This window comes from Neopelma chrysocephalum, unplaced genomic scaffold, assembly GCF_003984885.1.
Source record: "Neopelma chrysocephalum unplaced genomic scaffold, ASM398488v2 Primary Assembly neopelma1_64, whole genome shotgun sequence".
Lineage (NCBI taxonomy): Eukaryota > Metazoa > Chordata > Aves > Passeriformes > Pipridae > Neopelma > Neopelma chrysocephalum.
In genome coordinates this window covers 4,729,138-4,750,741 of record NW_020897721.1, presented here as the reverse complement: position 1 = coordinate 4,750,741, position 21,604 = coordinate 4,729,138, and the positions used below count along the sequence as shown (strand labels likewise).

The window sequence follows — 21,604 nt, the reverse complement described above, 5'->3', positions numbered from 1 at the left end:
CCCGCGCCGCCCCGGTGCCGGTGCCACCGCCCCCGGCGGGGCGGGGAGGCGGGTCCCGCCGCGATGCGGCTGCCCGTGCGCCGCCGCTGTCGCCCGCCCGCCGCCGCCTCCTGAGCGCCGCCGCAGCCATGGAGCGGAGGGCGGAGGCGCCGCCGCCGCCGCCGCAGGGCCTCGACTTCACCGTGGAGAACGTGGAGAAGGTGAGCGAACCCCGCCGGCCCGGCCGTGGCGGCGGCGGGGAGATGATGCTGCCGCGGTGGTGCGGGGGATGCGGCTCGGGGAGCGGGGGGGGGGGGGCCCCGGCTCGGCTGGGCCGGGCCGGGGGAGGGCGGCGGGCGGCAGCCCCTGCCCCTGCCCGCAGCCCCCGGGGCGTGGGGCGGGAGGGGGAGCCGCCGGGGCAGCCCGGGGAGGGAAAACGATGTGGCAGGAATGAGAGCAGAAAGGAGGGGTTGTGTGTGTCTCCGACCGGCGTCCTTTAGGTCGCCAGCTGCAGCGCCGGGCAGGGAGAGCCCACGGGTCTGGTCGTGGCTACTGAGCCAGCCGCATCGATGTGAAGCCCCATTATCACTGTCTCCATCAGGCAGGGAAGGGACTATTGCCATGTGCTGGGAATTGTTGAGTATTACGGTTGGGAAGAGCCTTCAGGGAGGCGGATGGCCCCGTGATGTCTTTCTAACCCTGCAGTCCAGCCCCTTTGCTCCTGCTGATGCTCAGGGTCCTCCAAAGCAGTTGCAGGGCAACAGGAGTGGGGCTGCGATTGCTGAAATCTGGGATCCAGGGAATAGCCACGGCAAACCAAGGCCTGCTGGCATCACACTGCTGTTGGGGTGAGCCCTGAGCAGCTGCCCTGTGACCTGGAGTTCATCACAGAGACCAAGCAGGGCACCCCAGTGAGCACCCGGGAAGGCAGCTGAGCAAAAACATTCCCTTGGCCACCTTGGAGGTGATGGGGGCAGGGCAGCAGAGGATGCATCCCTGAAGGGCAAACAAGAGACTACATCACCCTTCCACTTACCCTGTAGCCAGACATCTGACAGACATCCATAGCTCTGTCCTCAGACAGCTGGTGGGAATCCCAGTGTCCTCGTTTTTCCTCTATAAGAATAGACCGAGATCCTTGCCAAAGCAATGCTTACAGACGTGCTGGTGGGCACACAGAATCATGGAATCGTTTAGGTTGGAAAGGACCTTTCAGAACATCACGTCCAACCATTAATGCGGCCCTGCCAAGCCCACCACTGTACCACGTCCCCACGCACATTTCACACATGTCCCTCCCGAGTAGGTTGCCTGGCCTGGCTGGACGTGTTGGGTCAGGGATGTCAGGTTTGTAACTGGGCACTGGTTGCCTTTGTGGCTTCAGGTGAGACACAGCCCACCTCTTCCAGGGAGATGGAGACAGAGCACGTCCAGGGGGATTAACTGATGTCTGGAAAATGGCACATTCATGCAACCTTCTGCAGCTTATTCTGCGTATATCCAGGGCTGCTGGATGATTTTGCCTCTGACTTCCTTTCTCCTCGTCAGACACAAACCGCTCCTTTGTTTGCACCAACAATGAAGCGCACACTTGCCCGGGAAGGGTGGGCAGTGCCAGGGTGGGGGGCACCCGGTGCTGGCTGGGTGAGGTGGGGCTGTGCCGAGGCGCAGCTTGTCCTTGCCAAGCTGCTCAGGATTTAGTCTCCTGCGGCCTGGGAGGAGGCAGAGATGCCCTCTAGGATGCTGCTTCTCCCCTCCCCCAGCCCGCTCGGCCTCTCTGGGTATCCGCAGGCTTTGCCATCTCAGTGGTGTCCTCTGAAGGTGCAGCTGTGGACCTCGGTGGGGCTCTGAGCTGCTGGCAGGGGGCAGCAGGGGAAGAAATGGGGGGTGGGATCAGAAAAAACTCCAAGGTTCAGAACTCAGAGCCCTCCTGTGTCAGTCTTTTCCAGGGAGGGCTGTGGGATGTTTCTGGTACAAAGTGAAGGAAAGATGGGCTTTGCTGGGGGCAGAGTTGGTGGGAGGCAGGTGGGTAGAGCTGCTTTGTCAGAGGTGATGCTGGCAGATGAATGACGCTTCTACTGGCCTGGGCTCTTCCACCTGCCAGGTTTTGTGCGTGGTGCTATTAATAATACTGAATAGTGATTAAAGTCAGGGTTTGACTCCACTCTGAGTCAGTTAGTGCTAAGTGCTGGTGTTAGGAACAGCATGAGGAGCTCGTTATCTCTTAAATCAGAGGGTCAAAGCCTTTTCCAGGACACCTGCAGTGGAAGTCATCATGTAGCCAGGGCAGTTGTAGCCAGGGCAGCCTCTGGTGAGACTGTGCCTGTCACACTCTTCTGATGGTTTTTGTGGAGAGGATTCACATCCCTGGAAGACCCTTTTGTACCCCTGCTGTTGTTTATTATGCAATGGGCTGGGCAAATCCCCCCCAGTTTTGCAGACCTCTGGTGCCTGTGTAGCTGAAGAGTATCGTTGCTGTGTTTATCCAGCATAACCTGTGCCAGAGAGAGACAGATAGATCCCTCCAGCTGTGACCAGTGGTTTCAGGGAGGCAGGAGGGTGCGGGTGCTGGAGGCAGGGCCAGCTGACAGGTCTGAAAGCCTGCAGGCAGCAAGCAGGCAGCTGCCTTTGTTCCTGGGGAGGTACCAGGTTCAGGTGCTGCACTTCAGGAGCCATCTGAAAGTTGCTCCCTGTATGGTTTTGCTCCTTTTTTCCATAAGGAGCTCTCTCGTGACAGAGGGAAAGAGCAGGGCTGTGCTGAGGCTGAGCCATTGTGGTACAGTTACTGTGTCAGTGTCCCCCAGTCCCAGCTGAGGGCTGCTCATCTGCTTTTTGTTTTCTTCTGAGCCTGACCTAGATGCTGCTCTGGCTTCAGCACAGCCAGAGCAAGCTGGTGTGGCCATGCTGCCTGGATCTGCTGGGAGTCGGCAGCTCTGGGCTGGCTCTGCTGCCCCTGCACCTGCTGCTGAGTGGGGCTCTGCTGCTGCATTTGGAGGGATAGGAGAAAAGGGAAGGCTGGGAAAGCCGAGGGCTTCAGGCTGTGAGGATGCTCAGCCTCCCATTGCCTAAACGGTGCAATCTGGTCTGTGACCTGCATGTGCCTTTGTGTGCCCAGGAGCTGTCCCCAGTGTGACTGACAGCCTGGTGCTGGGCTGATGAATGCTGCTCTGGTGAAGATGGATTGCAGATGTTTGGTCCCTGCTGGCTGTGTCCATCTCAGAGGAGTAGTGCTCAAGCAAGGCTTGTGCCTTGCAATTTTGGTCTCCCTTGGGTCTGGGGTAGACGCACCTAACGCTGCAATATTGGACAGAAGAAGAATGCGAGACCCTCTTCATCTGTTCTTAGTGCAGTTGGATCTGCTTTGGCAATATCCCTCTTTTTGAATTAAGCAAAAAAGCAGTGCCATTCCTCTGTGAATTTTCCAAGAGCCTGCTTTCGCCTTCTTTTTTTTTGTCTGATTTCTTCCAGGTCTTTCCTCCCTTGGCCTGCCTCTCATCCTCTGGGGTGTTTGTAATATTTGCTGACGTCTTTTCCCTAGCACATTAGTGGTCTGGCATCTCTGGGCCTTCCAGATTGCCGTGTGCCTCTCTGGAGATGCCTGATGAATGCACAGAGTCTCTCCGGCAGGATGGGTAGGCGGGGTGTCATGGAGCTGACATCCGGAGCCTACTGCGATGGGAGAGGGATGGCTTTGATCACTGCTCCTCGGAGATGCTGAGCCTCGGGGATGTGGCAGCTGCTGGGGCTGCCTTCCACCCGGGAGGATGGGGAGGAGAAACCCAAGTGCATCTGCTTTCTTTGGGTTATTGCCTGCCCTCAGAAACCTGATCAAGAGAATTACAAATACTTGAGGGTGGGGGAATGCCATCTTCTGTCTGGTGCACTGCTGGCAGCGGCTTGACCACTTATTCCTTAGAGGCAGCCCATGTATGTGAGGTGTGGCAGCTGTGCTGGGCAGGGTAAGCTGGGGGCCTTAGGAGGGGAGATTCTTGCAAAATCGAGGGAAGCTGCTTTTCACCAAAAAGGGAGTCACCTTGTGTCATGTTTAAGCAGATCTTCCTGCAGAAGCAGATTGCAGCCAGAGCCAACCTTGGCTGAACACATGGCTGCTTCCTGTGGTGTGGTGATGATGGGATGAGAGGGCAGCCCCTTGTTTTGCCAGGGCTCGGCTGAGCTCTACAAGGGCCATCGCTCAGCTCTGATGTATTATGGAGCAGGAGTGGGTGGGATTGGTGCCTGGGCGCCAGCAGGGATTCCTCTCTTAAAATGCTTGTGTACTCCATCACTGACGTGAGGGGTAGAAATATGGGATGGTGGACGGGGGTGTTCAGGTCACTGTTGCAACTCATCCTGGGCTCTGTGCTCCTCTCTGGTCCTGCTCACCCTTTGCTTGTTCAGACCCCTGCCCACCCTCACTGAGACTGCCTGGGTGTCCCACAGCCCCCATCCCTGCTCTGCAGAGGGCTGATGGCAGTGAAGCAGTGAGAGGGATGTCGAAGCTGCCGAGCTGTGTCTGGGCTGCAGCCTCTTCTGGACAGCAAAGGACTTGGTGTGGGCAAGCTGGGCCCAAAGAAGGGCTTCAGAGTGACAGCATCTTTTATTAAGAGGAGGGAGAAAACCCCCGTCCTTTGGGACTGCTGGCAAAATGTGGGTCTTTGAACAGGAGCAGCACGCCTGGCAGCACACACCCGGCTTTATTTTGCATCCATTTGCTTTCCTCAGCAGGCTGCCGCCTTCCCGGGGTGCTGGCTGCTCAGCCTGTCCTGCTGGGGCTGGGGGGGCTGGCTGCTGCAGGCAGGGGGAAGCAGGGATGATGTTCCCTTCGCTTGGCAGAGCCAGGGTAATGGCTGTGCTGTTGCAGGCCTGGAGCACTGGCGGTGTGAGTGTGCTCAGCTAGAAAGGACAGCGAGAGACTGCAGCGGGAGACATCCGGGAGTCCTGCTGGAAGGAGGCTGGTGGCTGCCACTGCTGCCCCTGCCATGCCATGGCTGTAGGCACAGGACAAGGAGCAGAGCAGGAATATGTTTTGCAGCTTGCTGTTTCCCCAGCTGGGATGCAAACCTCAGGGCTGTACCTGCTGTCACCTCTGCGTGCTCAACCAGACTGGCCCTTGGAGGGTGTCTCCCCGTGGAGCCCCCAAGAACAGCAGGCAGCACATTCCTGTTCTGTGGGGTCAGAGCTGTGTCTGGGGCTCCTCTTGGCATCCCATAATGGCACAGACACAACACCTCTCTGCAGGGCACCCCATGTTAATGTATTTAGGCAGTGCAGTCGGGGTCACAGCCTGCTGGCACTGGACTCCCTGCAGAAGCTCTGCGGGGTGAGGGCTGGGCTCATAGAAGATTCTTTTCCCTTGCAATGCCTGAGTGAAAGCTAAGATCAGGTGCCTCTGCTTGACTGTAACTCTCCTTGGACTGCTCCCCCTCCACCTCCCAAAAGAACCAGCATGGAACTTCTGACCCATGTCTTCTGGGCAAGCTGTCCTGCCCCAAGGCATCTTATTTGAGGGGCTGATGCTTCTCCAGTGACTAAAGCCTCACTGAGGTTTTGGCCACAGCTTTTTTTGAGCAGGGAAGAGCCATCATAATAAGCTTGAATTATTCTCAGCCAAGCAGGGCTGATGTTGGAGAAAGCTCCTTCCCTGGCCAAAGGGCATAGCTGACAGCCGGGCTGTTTACCAGCTCTCATGTTACAGGTCTAATTGCAGAGGAGGCAGGTCTGGTGTCAGCCACCCGTTCAAATTGGAATGCACAATGCCTCCCTGTTAGATGTCACTGCCCAATTTCATGCCTTCTGCTTCTCCTTCTTGGCGCTAATGAGTTCCCCTTGTCATCTCCAGTGCTTCCTGATGGGCCTCAGGGTGCTGGCTGGTGTGGTCATGTCAAAGTTCAACAGCAGCCGGTGCCAGTGCCTGCCCCTGGCATGAGGGCAGTGTCTTTCCTTGCTGGGGAGGAGCACGTTCAGGTGCCCTTCTGCAGGGCACAGTGCTCTGCCCCACGCTCTCAGCAGAGCATGGTACTCAGCCGATGCGCGTGGCAGGCCAAGGAGAGAGCCTACTCTGCTCCCAGGGGTTTCTTCTGCTGCTTTCAGCTGGGTTAGGATGGTCCCAGTATTCCTGCCCATCACTGGAGATCCTCTGGAAGGCTCTCCCATGTTGTGTAGAGCACCACATGGGGTATGCTGTTGGTAGCCTTGGGGCATGTGCTGCCTTTCCTTCTCTGCCTGGTATCCTGCATGCAGGCAGGAGCAGTCATGCTTCTTTCAGGAGCTGCCACAACTGGTCCCCTCCCAGGCAGGGTGCTTGGGGAAGGGGGCTGAGAAAGTCAGAAGCTACTTTTTTCCAGAATATTCTTCTGACTTCCAACAGCTTGCATCATGAGCCTTCAGCATCAGCTTTGCTTCCATCCTCTGAATATCTTCTTGTAGTTGATAGACTTTTTCATCTCACCACTCACCTTCTTTCCCTGAGGTGCTGAGCAGTGGAGGCTCCAGCACATGTCCTTGGGGGCCTTTGCTGGAAACCTCCCCAGAGCCTCCCTGCAGGAGCAGTGGGAGCAGTGGGCCTCTGGGATGGTGTTGCTGGGCGTGGATGCTTCTCCATAGAGCTCACTGGTGACAGTGGGCACTGTGCACAGGGTGGAACATGAGGGGTGCAGGCAAGATGCTGGAGTGGTGGTGGTGGTGGTGGGAAAGCTGTCCACGTGGCTGGAAAGCTGATCCTGCCTGGGAAGGGGTCTTGCAACCCAATTGTTCACTGTTCTCTAATGCAGTGGTAGTGGCATCTCCCCAGAATGAGTGTCGAGAGGAGCAGCTATGATAGTGCTCCCTCTTTACCATTGTTACAATGCAGCAGCTGCTTATTTTAGCATAGCCAGTGCTGGATTCTCTGCTGGGGCTGTGTGCAGGATGTTTGTGTGCTGGAGCTGCATCAAGGTCTGCTGACTTCAAGGCATTGGCAGGATCAGGCCTTAGCCAGCAGCACCGGCAGCCCCAGCCAGGTGGAGGATGAGCTCTCAGCGCTTCCCAGTGTGTGTGCCAAGCCCTGCTCTGCTGCCCTGCCATGGTCCCCATCACCCGTGGTGCTGTGCAAGGCTTGCCCTGCATGTACATCACTCTGGGGCTTGCTGTGGTTGCCTGGAGTGTGCTCAGTGCCACGCTTTGCCTGTGCAGCTTCCCTGCCGTGAGACTGGCCTGCAGCAGCTCTGTGGCCAGCAGAGGTGAGCAGCTGGGGAGCTTGTGGGTCAGAAACCCAATGCTGGAGGGCAGGTCCATCCTCCATACATGGTGAGGTCCATGCTTTGCAAACCTTGTGCCAGTTTAGAGGTTAGGGCTCCTGTGGTACATGTACACATCGTGCCTCATAATCTGTGATGCATAGGGATTTTTTTTCTCCCCACGATTTTTTAAGTGTTAGCACTATTCAAAATAGAAGAAATAAATTCATTAGGAAATGCTTGGAGGCATAAAAAGAGAGGCTGGGAAGAGGTAGGGAGGGGTCCTGGGCTAGGGAGCAGGCAGTGCTGCTGGCCTTTGCATCTTGTGAAGGTGCCCAGCAAGCAGGGAAGGGAAAGAGTGGGTTGTCACCATTCTGGGAATCACAAGTGAGATTTATTTGGGGAAAAAAAAGCAGCAAGCTCCGATGGGAGCAAGTAAGAGACTGAGCCAGTAATGGTTGGGAGCTCCAGCTTCAGCCCTGCTGCAGGATGACTCAGTCCTTAGCACAACAGCAGGGGTAGGAGCCAAGTTCCTGCCCCCAGGAGTGGTTGAACTTTTAGCACATCTGCAGCTACTGGTCTGCAGTGAAGTAAATAGTTGCTTTGCCAGGAGGGGATGACAGTGGTTACCTCTGCCCCGGCAGCTGAGGGATGCTTTGTGCAGAAGTCTGAGATAGCTGAGAACAGAGCAAAGGCCTGGCTATCTGCTGAGAGCTCGTGGGCTCCCCTTGGCTGCTCTGTTGGGACAGATTTACCTCTCCCAGCGTCTTGCTTATCTAGGGTTAACCTTTTCTGTGTCAGGATACATCTCTTATTGGGTCAGACGCTGTCCCTCTGCAGCCCCTGTTGGCTGGCTCCGTCTCCTACGACATACTTCATAACCTCTTTCTTTCTGACAAAGAGGTTATCCTCATTTTCCTCTGTCACAAAGCCTTGAACAAAGGTGTTTCAAATTATGGCCCAGGCAATGCCGACTGTGTAAGGTTCCTGCCATTTTGTCCTGCTCTTTGGTCTCACTCTGGGAAGCAGCAGGAGGGAGGCACAAGCACGCACTTGGGAAGCTTGTTCCTGTGCCCCAAGCTGCCAGCTCTGCATGCTTAAAAATAGGGTTTAAATCCTCTCCTGGGTACAAGAGCCACACAAGAATTTCATAGAGCTTTTTAGGGAGGAGGAGGAGGAGGATATTTGAGACCTGGAGCCAGGGTGGGGACACAGAAAAATCCTCTGCACCTGCTGGAGTCATCCTCTGATTTGCTGGTGGGGCGCGATGGGTGCCTGATTGCCTGACAGATGCCATGGATTTTCCTTGCTCTTGGCATGTGCAGTCAGCAATTTGAAATGAAACGTGCTGTGCCAGGCAGAAAACCTCACTGCTGGAAGATGGAGTTCAGGCAAGGGGTAGTTACTCTTCCCCTTCATGTGCAACTGGTAACCATTGCTGGTTACCAGTTGCACCCACTCAGGATAAGTAACTAGTTAATATTGGGCTTCAGATCTGTACAACATTCCTCTGCCAATAAAGCCTTGCAGCCTGTGTGAGGCTTTTCATGTGGATCTGAGCTCTGGAAAGCAGTAACTAGATCTCCCAAAGCTGTGGGAGCAGGTAAGTGATGTTTCCCTTCTCCATATGAAGAGATGGTCTGAGCAGCCGCGGACTGTCACGAGAGATGGTGGCAGAGGCAGGGTTAGATGCTGGCCCTCCTGGCTCAGCTGTAATTAGATGGGTTTGGGGATATTTCAAAGGACTTCGTGGAGGGATTAATCCCTGAGTTCAGTGACTGTGGGTTTCCAGGAGTCTGCACAACCTGACAGACAAAGATCTGCAGCAGTTCTTGCATTCCTTGGCTCACAGATGAAAGTTTTGGACCACACGTGCTCCCTGAGAGCCAGTGCATCCACAGCACCTTTCAGAGAGCAGGTGTGGGTGGAAGCCAGGAGTGTTGGTCTGCCAATTCCCTTACAGCCCTTGTGTGGCAGAGTGTTCCTGTGCCCACCCCATTGGTGGCACATCAGCAGGGAAGCATGCAGATTCAGCATGAGTGAAGGTGAAGGTGGGAAATGACTAAGGAAAAGAAATTTCCAGAGTGAAGCATGAGGGGAGGGGAAGAATGCTTTGCAAGTCCTCTCCCTGCTGCCAGCTCACTCTCGCTTCATTGAGAGGCTGGGGAGGGAGGCCAGCTAACACAGGCTGCTGTGGGGAGGGGGGCTGGCCTTGCAGGGCAGCCTGAGCACTGGCCTCTGTCCTGGTGAGCCTTCCCCAGGCAGGACAGGCCACGTTGGTGCTCCTTGGCTGCTCTAGGGTGCTTCCCTCTCTCTTCCAGGCTCTCCATCAGCTGTATTATGACCCAAACATCGAGAACAAGAACTTGGCTCAGAAATGGCTCATGCAGGCACAGGTGTCCCCCCAGGCATGGCACTTCAGCTGGCTGCTTCTCCACATGGACAAGGTGCCCGAGATCCAGTACTTTGGTGCCAGCGCTCTCCACATTAAAATCTCGCGTTACTGGAATGACATCCCCGCTGACCAGTACGAGAGCCTCAAGTCGCAGCTCTTCACCCACATCACCCGCTTCGCCAGCGGCTCCAAGATCGTGCTGACCCGGCTGTGCGTGGCACTGGCCTCCCTGGCGCTCAGCATGATGCCGGACGCCTGGCCCTGCGCCGTGGCAGACATGGTGCGCATGTTCCAGGCGGAGGACTCCAATGTGGACGGGCGAGCGCGGTGCCTGGCGCTGCTGGAGCTGCTGACGGTGCTGCCCGAGGAGTTCCAGACCAGCCGCCTCCCGCAGTACCGCAAGGGGCAGGTACGGAGCGTCCTGGCGCAGGAGTGCGGCTCTGTCTTCCCTTTGCTGGAGCAGCTGCTGCAGCAGCAGGACTCCCCGGGTTTCATCAAGCAGAAGGTGTTGAAGTGCTTCTCCAGCTGGGTTCAGCTGGAGATCCCGCTGATGGACTGCGAGAACCTCATCCAGGCAGCTTTCACCTCTCTGCAGGACCCAGAGCTCTTTGACACAGCAGTGGAGGCTGTGGTCAATGCCATTTCCCAGCCCGACGCCCAGAGGTAAGGGCAGCCTCTCCTGTGTGCTGCAGGCTGGTGCTCCTGGGCATCAGTGGGGGAACTGGGGGGGGAAGGTGGGCCCTGGAGGTAATGGTGACAGGGTTTAGAAGTGGGAGAATGTTAAAAGCAGCTGGAGGCTACTGGTTTCTCATGGTTGGTCCTGGAAGGCTTTGCACTGTGGTTGACTTGTAGGAACCACGTAGTCTTGAGCAGCTGCAGCCCATGTCCACCCTTGCCTCTCAAGCAGACGAGGATACTCACTTCAGGCCCCTTGTGTCAGGTCCTGCAGCAGCCGACCAGAGAGCAGCTGCCTGGCTCCTGCCAATGGGAGTTGAGAGACCCTCCTCTGCCTCGTGCTGCTGATCCAGCCAAGGAGCTGATTCGATGCAGAGATAATAAAACCAGATCTCTCGGTTTTCTCCCTCCCCCTGGCTCCAACAGCTTGTGCCAGCCGAGGATTTGTCCTTTGTCTGTGGCCGTGGCTGCCCCTGGAGCAGCTGAGCTGGGAGCTGGGGCTGGGGCTGCGCTGTGGGGCTCCAAGCTCGTCTGCTTGGCCGCGTTGTCTGAGCGGCTGTCAGCTCTTGGGACCAATGCCTGCAGAAGGGAGAGTACATCTCCGGTTCCCGTGGCCACATCCCTTCCTGGCTGCTTAGCAACCTTCCCCTGAAGAGGAGGGTTTCCTTGAAGGCTGGGCTGAGCTGCTGCCACTGTGCATCCCTGTGCATCGCTGCGCATCGCGCAGGCTCTGACCCTCTGCAGCGGTGGGAATGATGCTGCTGCTGCAGTTGTGAGCCCTGGTCCTCCTCTTGGTTTAGGGCAGGGGTAGCCAGCGTGTTCCCCAGCTCTAGGGGCTGCCCTTTTCAATGAAAAGGCGTTGCATCTGTAGGCTGCAAGTCCTGGTGCACAAAGGGACCCGTCAGGATTTTAGTGTGCTGCTGGGTGTGGGGAGGGTTTGCCTCATGTGCTGGCATTCAGAAGATGACAACAAGTTGCTTTTTCTTGTGCCTGACAAGGGTTGAGGACCAGCCCAAATCCTTGTAGCAGGTTTGGTGCAGAAAATGAAAAGGTGTGAGAAGGTCACCTGCAGTTCTGAAATGTTGGACTCTATCTTCCTCCTTTCCATTTCCCTTGAGTCTCAGAAGTCCCTTGGGTGTCATTCCATACCTGTGTGCAGGAGCCTGGCCCTACAGCACTGTTCTTTGATTCCATTAAAAGGCTGAGTTTTCTGTTGAGCTTTCCAAGTGAATTTTGCTGAGAAGTGCGACTGACTGTGAGGTTTCCTCTCTGCTCCTGCGCTGACCCTGCCATGCAGTTTTTGGCCCATCTGATCCTGCCATGCTGGATGCTCCCTTACAACATCATCAGTACTTGCTCTGCATCCTTCTTCCTGAAGGCATCATCAGCCAGGGCAGAGCACCCTCCTGTCTGTAGCTGTGCGGGCATGGCCAGGCCAGGGCAGGCAGCTGGCCTGAAAAGCTGCCCAGTGTGTAAGCCGGGTGCAGCCCCTGCCCCTGGGGTGTGGGGACAGCAGTGGCATTGTCACAGGGACGCCCGGCCAGGCAGCCTGTGGTGTTGGCTGCTTCCCAGCCCCGGTGGGCTCTGTCTTCCCCTTTGTCCCTTGTGTCCTCTATCCTGTGTTCCTCCTCCCGCTTCCCCTGGTACCGGCTGTCCCGCCCCTCTGGCTTTGTCGCTCAGCCGAAGTGGATCCAGCTCTTCCCAGAGCCCCCAGGGAGTCTCCTGACCTTTTTGTCTCTTATCTTGACAGTCTGGGAGATCCCTGCTGCGTTTCAGCTGCTCTCTTCCTCCAAGGTCTCTCGCCTTTGTTTCTGCAGGGCCCTTGGCTGCAGGCTGGGAGCATCCTCGGTGCTGGGCTGCTGGCATGGTCCTCTCCAGAGTTTTGTAGGGCATTGCTCCATGAGAGGGTTAGCCTTGGGGCTTGCCGCTTTCCCATGGATTCCCTGAGTGTTTTGGACCCTGTGTCTTTCCTCCCTTGCTCCCTCCCAGCTGTCTTCGTTGGTGTTGCTGCAGAGGTGATCATGCAGGTGTGCTTCTGCCATCAGCAGAAGGCTCAGTGGCTCATGAACTTGGCTTCTGATGCTGAGGGTTAGGTAGCCCGTGGGTCATCTTCCCAGGGGAGCACCACCTTGCAAGGTACCTCTCACACTGCAGCACCTGTGTCAGGTGGAGAAGGGCAGGTGTGACTTTGTGGGCAAGGACCACCTGGCCCTGGTGCTGCCTCACTCTTGGGTAGGTCTCTTGTGCCGGCAGCTCCCATTTTCCTACTTGCAAGCAGCAGCAGGTAGTTTCCTCAGTTGCCTCAGAGGTGTTACTAGAGATGATGCCCCAGAGTTTCGTAGGTGCAAAGCATTTGATCTCCTTACCTGGCAGACAGGTGGGAGCCGTTTGTGCCCAGAGAAGGGGGTATCCTGGGCATTGCTTGAGCCTGGATGCCACTCCTCTGTTAAGATACAGTGTTCCTGAGAAGAAACCTTGGAGGCTGGGCCAGGAGCTGGCACTGGAGCATTTCTGAGCACACCTCTGCTCTTGATGGTGGTGGGAAGCTCCTGAGTGGCAGGAGGGGAGGAATGGAGATACCGTTGCATCTCATTTGCAGAGGAGAGGCTTGGGCTGGATTTTCCGTCTCATTTGAGGATTATCCCCTCAGCTAAGTGGGTCAGAGAGCCTGGCAGCGCGTGCTGCAGGGGGAGAGCTGGCGTGTGGCACTTGGACATGCTCCTGTAGTGCAATGGGTAGTGTTGGAGTGGGGTAGGGACCTAGAGGTACATGTAAACATCGGGTGTGCCCATGGTGGGAGTTACAGAGTGTGGATATTGGACACTGAGTTGCCCCTCTGAAAGCAGCAGGGTGTTGCTGCAGTGGTGGAGCTGGCAGGATTGCCTGGTGTCCAGCCCATCCCTTTCTGGGCTTGGCACCTGGTGCTGAATTCCTGAAGAGGAATTTCACTTGAAGAGTTTTCCAAGAGCTTCATTAGAAACAGGTTTTTAATAAGATCGGGTTAGTATCTTATCAGGATGTGGTTCAGATTTTGGATTGGGAAGGGTAAGATTGTCCCTTATGAGCTGCCCATGTCTCCCATCTGCAGGTTGTCCCCCACACTGTGGTGTGGTTTGGGAAGGGTTGTGGGAAGAGCAGAAGGAGGTGCTGGTCCCGTGGAGGGAGCTACAAATGCTGCAGTTCAGTGGGCTTTGAGAAGGGGCCAGACAAACTCAGGAAAGCAAAATTTGCTCAGCTGCTAAATACCAGGATAGCAAATCTTGCTCAGGAAGGCTGAGACAAATGACTGGAGGGAAATACATGGGCAAGAGTCACCACATGACTGCCATGTTCATATACTCTTTCACAAGCATTCCCAGTTTTTGGCTGCTGGAAACAAACTGCTCAGCTGGGCATCCAGGGGCTTGTCTGAGCTGGGATGGTTTTGTCTTCCTCTGCCTGACACTGAGGTGCTGGGGGTGAGAAGTGGTGGCTGGCAGCAGGGGTAGCAAATGCAGTGTCTGCCTCCTTGCCTGGGGCAAGCTCTGCACCTGGTCAGGGATGTGGCATCAGCTGGTCACTTGGGCTGGGTAGGAGCACTGACCTGGTAGAGTGACCTGGGGCTCCCTCCTCTTGCTCTTTCTGACTTAACCATGGGTCTTGGGTGACTGGTTAAAACAACTCACTTTGAGCAAACACTTCCCTCCTGCCTGGGGACCCTTGCATCCAAATTGCCCTTATGTCTGCAGAGCAGTGAGCAGAGCAAGGTGGTGGTCAGGAGACATGGTTCAACCAACGTTTTCTAGAAGTCTTCAGTATAGAAGTCTCCAGCAGTAGGATTGCAGCAAGGAAGCAAATCCAGGTGGTTATTTCTGTTGGCTGTGCAGGGAGCCCAGAGGAACAGCTCAGGTCCAGGCATCTGCACTGTATTTCAAGGTAACCAGCAGAAGCAAGATCCTTGTCATAAACTCCTGAAGTCATAAAAACATTCCTAGGGCGATGTGTGCCCAGTGCTGTGGAGGAAGGATGACTTTACCCTACGCTGGAGCAGTGCAGGGTTCCCTGTGCCTTTTTGTCTGGGCACTGCCCTGGTTCCCTTGGGCTGACTCTGCACGCAGCATCAATTCCAAGGGAGAGAAGCTGGTGAATTTCCAAATTCTCCATTATCACATCTCTCCCACGCTGCTACATGCATCCCTCACAGGGCATCAGAGGCTTAAAAATGGTTTATACAAAAATACCTGTCCCCTTTGCTGTCTAATTTCCTCTGGGGGAGAGGGGCGAGGGCAGGCTGACCCCCAGCAGCACAGAGGGGAAGCTGGGACGACCACTGAGACTGGAGACACCGTGTTCCCTCTGTCTTCTCTTGCTGACCCAGAGAGAAAGCTGCCACCACCAGCACAACTCTGTCCCTGCACTGATGGCACCAATGGCTTTGTTCTCTCCTAAATCATCCACAGCCAGAGCCGCCCAGCTGCTCCAGGGTGGACGTGTGGCTGTCCTGCTGTCAGCACTCACATCTCTTCCCCACGGTGGGCACAGGAGAGCTGGCATCATGCGTGCCTCCCACTCCAAGCATCCTTAGCCCCGCACCTGCGTGTGGGGGGCAGGCAGAGAGCGCACGCTGCGGCTGCAGATAACACGCCTGGGCGGGCAGGGAAATGGCAGGGAGAAGGCAGGCTGCTCATCAGCCTCCGGCACGGCCTCTCTCCGGGGGCCCTGGGCTGCCTTTCACCTTGGCTGCCTCCTTCTCGTTGCCTTGGTTACCATCCCTTACAGGCAGCGGTGCGGAGGGGAGGCTGATGTGCGGGATGGGAGGTGGGAGGGCTGTGCCGTGCTGGGCTGCGGCAGCCCGGGAGGGTGGGGGCCAGGGGCTGTGCCAGGGGGTCAGCGTTCTGCTTGGGTAGGAGTCCCCGGCGGTGGCTTCCCACTTCATCCCAGACACAGCGCACGGTCGGTGGTTTCCCACTGGCAGCTTGGGCTGCCTCTGTGCAGATCCGAGGAGCCCGGGCTGCCCTCTCGCTGTTCTCCGGGAGAAGAGCCCGCAGGTCTGCCCCTCTCACTGTTCTCCTGCTCCCCATCGAGGCTGCTGTGCAGGCACAGCTCAATCACAGCTGGTGGCAGTGACAAGCTGGGGGTGCTGACACATTTGGGTGAGCACAGACAGGGGCCCACACCATGGTGCGTTGGGGGATTTGCAGAGAGCTGATGGCCACTGGCTCAGCCCTTCTCTTTGCTTGCAGCAGTGCTCAGGGCTTCAGCTTTTGTCCCGATGCCACAGGCTGCAAGGAGAGTTCATGTGAGCAGTAAAGGCTCTCCTGGGTGCATCCCACTGCACAAAGCAGCCTTCAAGTTGGGAAAGCTGGGCAGGAGCCCTGGGAGAGCGTCAGGAGGGCTTGCCCGTGCCAGCAAGGTGATGCCTGGCACTGATTCAGGCTGTGCTTGCAGGTATGTGAACACTCTCCTCAAGCTCATCCCGCCCGTGCTGGGGCTCCAGGAGCAGCTGCGCCAGGCAGTCCAGAGCGGGGACATGGAGACATCACATGGGATCTGCCGAATCGCCGTGGCCTTGGGGGAGAACCACTCCCGGTGAGTGCTGGGGATGGTCCCCAGGAGAGGGAGTGAGCTTGGAGCAGCCTGCTGTTCCTCACGAGCTGCTTTGGCCAAGGCCTGTCCTGCACCCAGTGTTGTGTGTCAGGGCAGAGGAGCTGGGCTCACAGTGGAGGTGCCATTCTGACTGTGCTCTCTGCTTCTCAGGGCCCTCTTGGACCAGGTGGAGCATTGGCAGAGCTTCCTGGCCCTGGTCAACATGATCATGTTCTGCACTGGCATCCCTGGACACTACCCCGTCAATGAAACCACCAGCTCCTTGACGCTCACCTTCTGGTACACACTGCAGGTCAGTGGCCATCGTGGGCAGCCTGCCTGGGCCCTGCCCTCCAGGCAGGGCTGGAGGCACCAGTGCATGGGGACTGGGGTCTGGCCTGGCTGCATTTGGTCCCAGGGATTCCCAATGTCCCCACTCCTTGCCTAGGTATGCCTAGGAAGTGCTGGCCCCATGGCTTGCTTTTTTTGCCGCCAGTCTTCCTTAGAAGACTTAGAAGTGTGAGCCATCCTTTAAGGGCCTCATTAACACGACTAATTAAAACTTCATGTTAATTTTTTTTCCCCCAGCAGCAGACCTGGTTGCTTAGCTCCTTGCTGGGTGCCTGCAGCAGGCAGGGAGGAGAGCATGGCTCCAGTGGCTGCCCAGTGTGAGGTCCCTCTCCCAGGGCCAGTGTTCGTGTGCCAGCAGAGCAGCTCTGCCGTGTCGTGCTCTATTTTTAGCTCCTGTTCATCCCTCAGCTCCATTCCTCCGCGATCTAATGTGGTGTGGCTGAGTGTGGGCAGGGAGGAGGGTGAAGTCGCTGCTGTGCCTGCAGCTCCTCTGCTGCAAGAGGCCAGGCTGAGGCTCCCACTGCCTCTAGCGGCTTCTCTGGATAGGTCTGAGGTTATGGATGCAGGCAGGAGAGCACTGTGCTCAGGCATCCATCCCAGCCTGCCTCGCAGCAGTACGGGGCACATGTGCTCCTGGTGCAGGCTGCTCCTGAGGCTAGGATGTGGCAGGACACTGCCACCCCTTACAACCATGCTATCTGAGGGTCCACCCAGCTGCTGGGGCTTCTGGCCTCTTGCCTTCAGATAATGCTGCCACAGCAGAAGGGCTCAGCATCAGGTGGACCTTGAGGAGCTGGAAATGCAGCCTCCAAGGCATGACAGGGCTCACCAACCCTAGGAATTGTCCCTGGGTCCCTTGTACAGCAGGCACAGTAGCTCTGTTTTCCTTTCACTGCAGCACCTGATGTATTTATTCCTCTTCTGTCATCCAGGATGACATCCTCTCCTTCGAGCCAGACAAGCAGGCAGTGTACCAGCAGGTCTACAGGCCTGTCTACTTCCAGCTGGTGGATGTGTTGCTGCACAAAGCCCAGTTTCCCTCTGATGAGGAGTACGGCTTCTGGTCTTCGGATGAGAAGGAGCAATTTCGGATATACAGGTACAACTGCGAGGTTTGGGTTTGCTTGTCAAGCAGGTGAGGATGCAGGCAGCATCCTGGCACCCTGGAGACTGAGTGCTGTGGGATGAGCCAAGGAGGGACACAGAGGAGATTCCCCCTGTCAAGAGCTCTTTTGGTGGTGGTGGTGATGTGGAAATGAGCTGGTGTTTTGGCACAGCACCAGTTGCCCTGCCCAGGAAGCCATGGGATCAACTCTGTGTTGGGGCAGCGTGCTTGTGTGGGCAGCAGGAGGGAAAGTAATGTGTCCACGCATGGAGCTCTCTCTGCATGGGCTGGGGACAGCATTTGGAGACCCCTGTGTTCTCTGCAGGGTGGACATCTCTGACACGCTGATGTACGTGTATGAGATGCTGGGTGCTGAGCTCCTGAGCAGCCTCTATGACAAACTGGGACGTCTCCTGACCAACACGGAGCAGCCGTCCACGTGGCAGGTGAGCGAGGGGACCCGGGTGCCAGGCTGAGAGCTACCAGCCCCTCAGGGACCTGTCCTCGCCATGGGGCATTGAGAGCAAAGGGGAGTGACAGAGGTGAGGAGCATGAGCACCTTGCCAGCACACATGGAGGCTCTCCGAGGTCTGCTGGGGAGATTCTGCCTCCTTGTCCTTAGCGCTGCCAGGGATCAGCCTCCTCAATCATCGTGGAGTGTCTGAGCTGGTTCTTGGAGCTGGGGCTGGGTTGGACATCAGGGGTCATTGCATGGCTCTGACGGTGTCTCTCCTGCCCTGGCAGCACACGGAGGCCTTGCTCTATGGCTTCCAGTCCATTGCTGAGACCATTGACGTAAACTACTCCGATGTGGTGCCAGGACTGATCGGCCTCATTCCCCGGATCAGCATCAGCAACGTGCAGCTCGCCGACACCGTCATGTTCACTATCGGTGAGGTCTTTGCTCGCGCGCAGGCTGGGCTGGGGAGGGAGGGCCCCTCTGAAACCACACCTGCCTGGCAATACCAGTGGTGAAAAGCAAAGCTGAGCATCCTGGGACGCAGGGAGCAAGAGCCTGCAGTGCAGTGCTGCAGTCTGATCCCGTCTGTGTGTGCAGGGTCCCTGTCCGAGTGGCTGGCTGATCACCCCGTCATGATTAACAACGTGTTGCCGCTGGTGCTCCAAGCCTTGGGCAACCCTGAGCTCTCCATCTCCAGCGTCTCCACCCTGAAGAAGATCTGCCGGGAGTGCAAGTACGACCTGCCGCCTTATGCTGCCAACATTGTCGCTGTGTCGCAGGTAGGAGCTGGATGCAGGCGGATGTGGGATGGTGACCTGGGATGTGCTCCGTGCACACCCTTTCCTTTGCGAGGATCAGGGCAGGGGGACACAAAGGAGCAGTTCAGGGCATCGTGCTTGGCGCAGGGGACTTGTCTGTCCTGTTCCTAGGCCAGTAAACCCATGTGGCAGACCCTGTGTCCTGCTGTGAGTGCAGAAACGGCAGGTACTGACAGACATGACTGCCAAGGGGTCTACTGGGATTGCACTCGGGTGTCTGCCCTTTCCCCGTGGTTTTCTTTGCCTTGCTGGGAGCAGCGTCCTGCCAGCTGTGCACCTGCCAGGCAGCTTGTGCCACCTGGGGGGCATCCTGGTGGTCAGGCCTCTCCTTGGAGACTGAGCTGGTCCCTGCAGTGCTGGGGCAGCTTGCCCTGGAGTCCTTCTTGGCTCTCAAGATTTAGAACAGATGGGGCTCAGAGTCCCGAGGCACTAGGAGAAGGGCTGGTCTTGGGTGAGCTGCCAGAGTGTGCATGGGAGCAGAGAGGTGGAGGGCATGACTCTGCTTTTAGAGCCTGGGGGACACTGTCACTGGAGTAAGGAAACCCTGGCTGAGGTTGACTCCTTGAGCCGTCCTGCTGTAGAGCCCATCCAAGCCAGGGGCTCCCCTTGCTGGGTGGCTGAGTGGGCTGGCTCAGGGAAGAGCTTATCAGGGGACAAGGATTTTACTCCTTGCCTGTGGTGTGTTGTAGGGAGTCAGTGCTGCTTGTCTGTGCCTGCACTGGTGTTGGTTGTGTTGTTGATCTCCTGCATCAGTCCTGCTTCCTGGAAGTGAAGGGGCTTTCTGTAGCACTCACCCTCCTCTTTCTCTTTCCTTTTGGCAGGAGGTGTTGATGAAGCAGATTCACAAGGTAAGAGGCTGACTCACACCTTTGGCTGGTTCTGTTTTCTCCCCCCGTGCCCCCTTAGTCATGCTCAGCTGAAGACATGAGGGGTGCCATGGCAAGTTGAGCTGTCCCCAGAGGAGAGCTCAGCGCTGCCTCCATGGTGTGCAGGACTGAGGGAAGCTGCTGGCTGCCTCTTGCTGTGCTGCCACACTCCAGCCACCTGGGCTGGGATCGTGCTGGGGGGGTATGTCCCCTAGAGAGGGAAGTGCCCAAGGAGGCTTAACTCTAGCAGTTCACAGTCTCTCCAAACCCGAGGATGCCAAGGTGGCAGGCATGTCTTCAAGAGGAAAAAGAAGGGAGATAAGTGTGGGGACAGAGCCCAGGCTCTGCCTGTGACTGGGACAGAGTGGGATGCTCTACCCCACAGGGGCTGAGACAGGCTGTGCAAAGGATGGTGTCTCGAGGTAGGGTGAGTGATACCAGCATGGAGATCTCTGGACACCAACTGGTCTTTCCTTGGCGGGTGCTGGGAAGAGGCCATGTGTGCTGATGGCAGAGCTCCTGATCCCTGGGAATAGGAGCAGGTAGGGAGCTGTTCCCCTCTCCTGCAGTGAGATGCACCTAGAGTGACCCAGATGGAGCAGCTCAGGAGCTGCAGCACACTGGTCCTGGCTTTGCTGGCTGGGCCCCTGGCAGCTGTCTGAGCTAGCAAGTGCGTGGTAGGGCTGCAGGCTGGGCAGTGACCTGCCCTGTTGTGCCTTCTCTCTGTCACAGACAAGCCAGTGCATGTGGCTGATGCAGGCTCTTGGTTTCCTGCTTTCTGCACTGCAAGTGGAGGAGATCCTGAAGAACCTGCACTCCCTGATCACCCCTTACATCCAGCAGCTGGAAAAGCTGGCTGACGAAACGGTGAGTGCCTGTGTGCTGCCTCCCTCCAGAAGCGGCTTCCTCTGTTGGCTGTGGCCCTGGAGCTGCTGTGCTGAAGCAGCACTTTGAAACATGGGCTCAAGAGAGAGCACAGTGCAGGGAACCCCTCTCTGGCACTTAGCCTCTGCAGTCCTGGTTCCTCAGCATCCCAAAGACATGACTGTGGTTGAGCAGTGCAGTCCATGTCATACTTTGGCTTTATTTTCCCTGGCAGCCCAATCCCTCCAACAGGCTGGCCATCATCCACATCCTGGGCCTGCTCTCCAACCTCTTCACCACCCTAGACATCAGCCACCACGATGATGACCATGAAAGCGCAGAGGTCAAGAAACTGCCAGTGCAGCAAGGACCCAACCCAGTGAGTAGACTGTTAGCTGATGCTCTCTGTGACAGCCTGGCCAAAGCCTTGCTATTCACTGCTGGTGCCATGAAAAGGGGTTAGTGGGGAATACAGTGTGGGAATACCAGCAAGAGGGTAGTGGTCGTGCATTTCAGCTAAAACAGCTCCTTCAGCTCATCCCACCACTCCTGAGGTGGGCAGAGGGGACTTGCCTCTTGGATGCCTCTTGGCTGGGTGCTGTTCTGGGCTGCCTGCCAACTGTGAGTTGTGCCAGGCTGCTTCAGAAAAAAACTGCCCAGCTTTGGAGAGGGGAGGTGGTGCCTGAAAGTTTGAGTATAGGCCATGCTTAATCTTGAATCTCACCCCCCCTGGTGCTGCAGGAACCAATTCTCTTCAATGTCCCTTGTTCCTTACAGGTGGTGGTGGTTCTTCAGCAAGTCTTCCAGCTCATACAGAAGGTTCTCAGCAAGTGGCTGAATGATGCCCAGGTGGTGGAGGTAATCAGGCTTCACCTTTGTACTGCCTGCAGCTCTGTCTGTCCTTGCAGACCTGAGTTGGAAACAGCAAAGGACAGGCTCTGGGTGATGGCATGTGAGAGGGATGTCTTGCTGGGTTGTCTGGACCAGTGCTGCTTGCTGTCATCAGCAGTGCCTGGCCATTCTTGTCTGTCTTGTGCCTCCACCAGCTCTATTCCTCTGCAGTAACAGAGGCTCTGCCATGAGCAGGGAGATAGGATCTACCCAACCCGTGTTCCCTAAGAGGATAGCTCTGTTCTGACCTGGACCTGTGCCATCTGGTGTTTGTCCAGTTTGCTCAGTCCGGTAATGCCCATGTGCAATGTCTCACCAGCTGCTTCTCCCTGGCCCCCAGGGAACCTTCCTGCTGTGGTGGGAGGATGTTTCCTGGTCACTGGCAGCATCCTGTGCTGCAGGGCAGGGCACTGGTGTCAGA

At 56.8% G+C, this 21,604-nt stretch overlaps 1 protein-coding gene across 2 annotated transcripts in view; it reads left to right on the top strand.

The window, feature by feature from the left end:
* The first annotated feature begins 91 nt into the window (after positions 1-91).
* IPO13 (importin 13) overlaps positions 92-21,604 on the top strand; it is a 31,404-nt gene continuing 9,891 nt past the window's right edge. For both annotated transcript variants that reach the window (XM_027683125.1, XM_027683124.1), the window contains exons 1-12: positions 92-200; positions 9,515-10,251; positions 15,691-15,831; positions 16,000-16,141; positions 17,112-17,278; positions 17,610-17,730; positions 18,029-18,176; positions 18,342-18,523; positions 19,384-19,410; positions 20,161-20,295; positions 20,528-20,671; positions 21,070-21,150. In XM_027683125.1, coding sequence (XP_027538926.1) covers positions 129-200; positions 9,515-10,251; positions 15,691-15,831; positions 16,000-16,141; positions 17,112-17,278; positions 17,610-17,730; positions 18,029-18,176; positions 18,342-18,523; positions 19,384-19,410; positions 20,161-20,295; positions 20,528-20,671; positions 21,070-21,150 — 2,097 coding nt within the window. In that variant the 5' untranslated portion in view covers positions 92-128. The remainder of the gene's footprint in view (positions 201-9,514; positions 10,252-15,690; positions 15,832-15,999; positions 16,142-17,111; positions 17,279-17,609; positions 17,731-18,028; positions 18,177-18,341; positions 18,524-19,383; positions 19,411-20,160; positions 20,296-20,527; positions 20,672-21,069; positions 21,151-21,604) is intronic.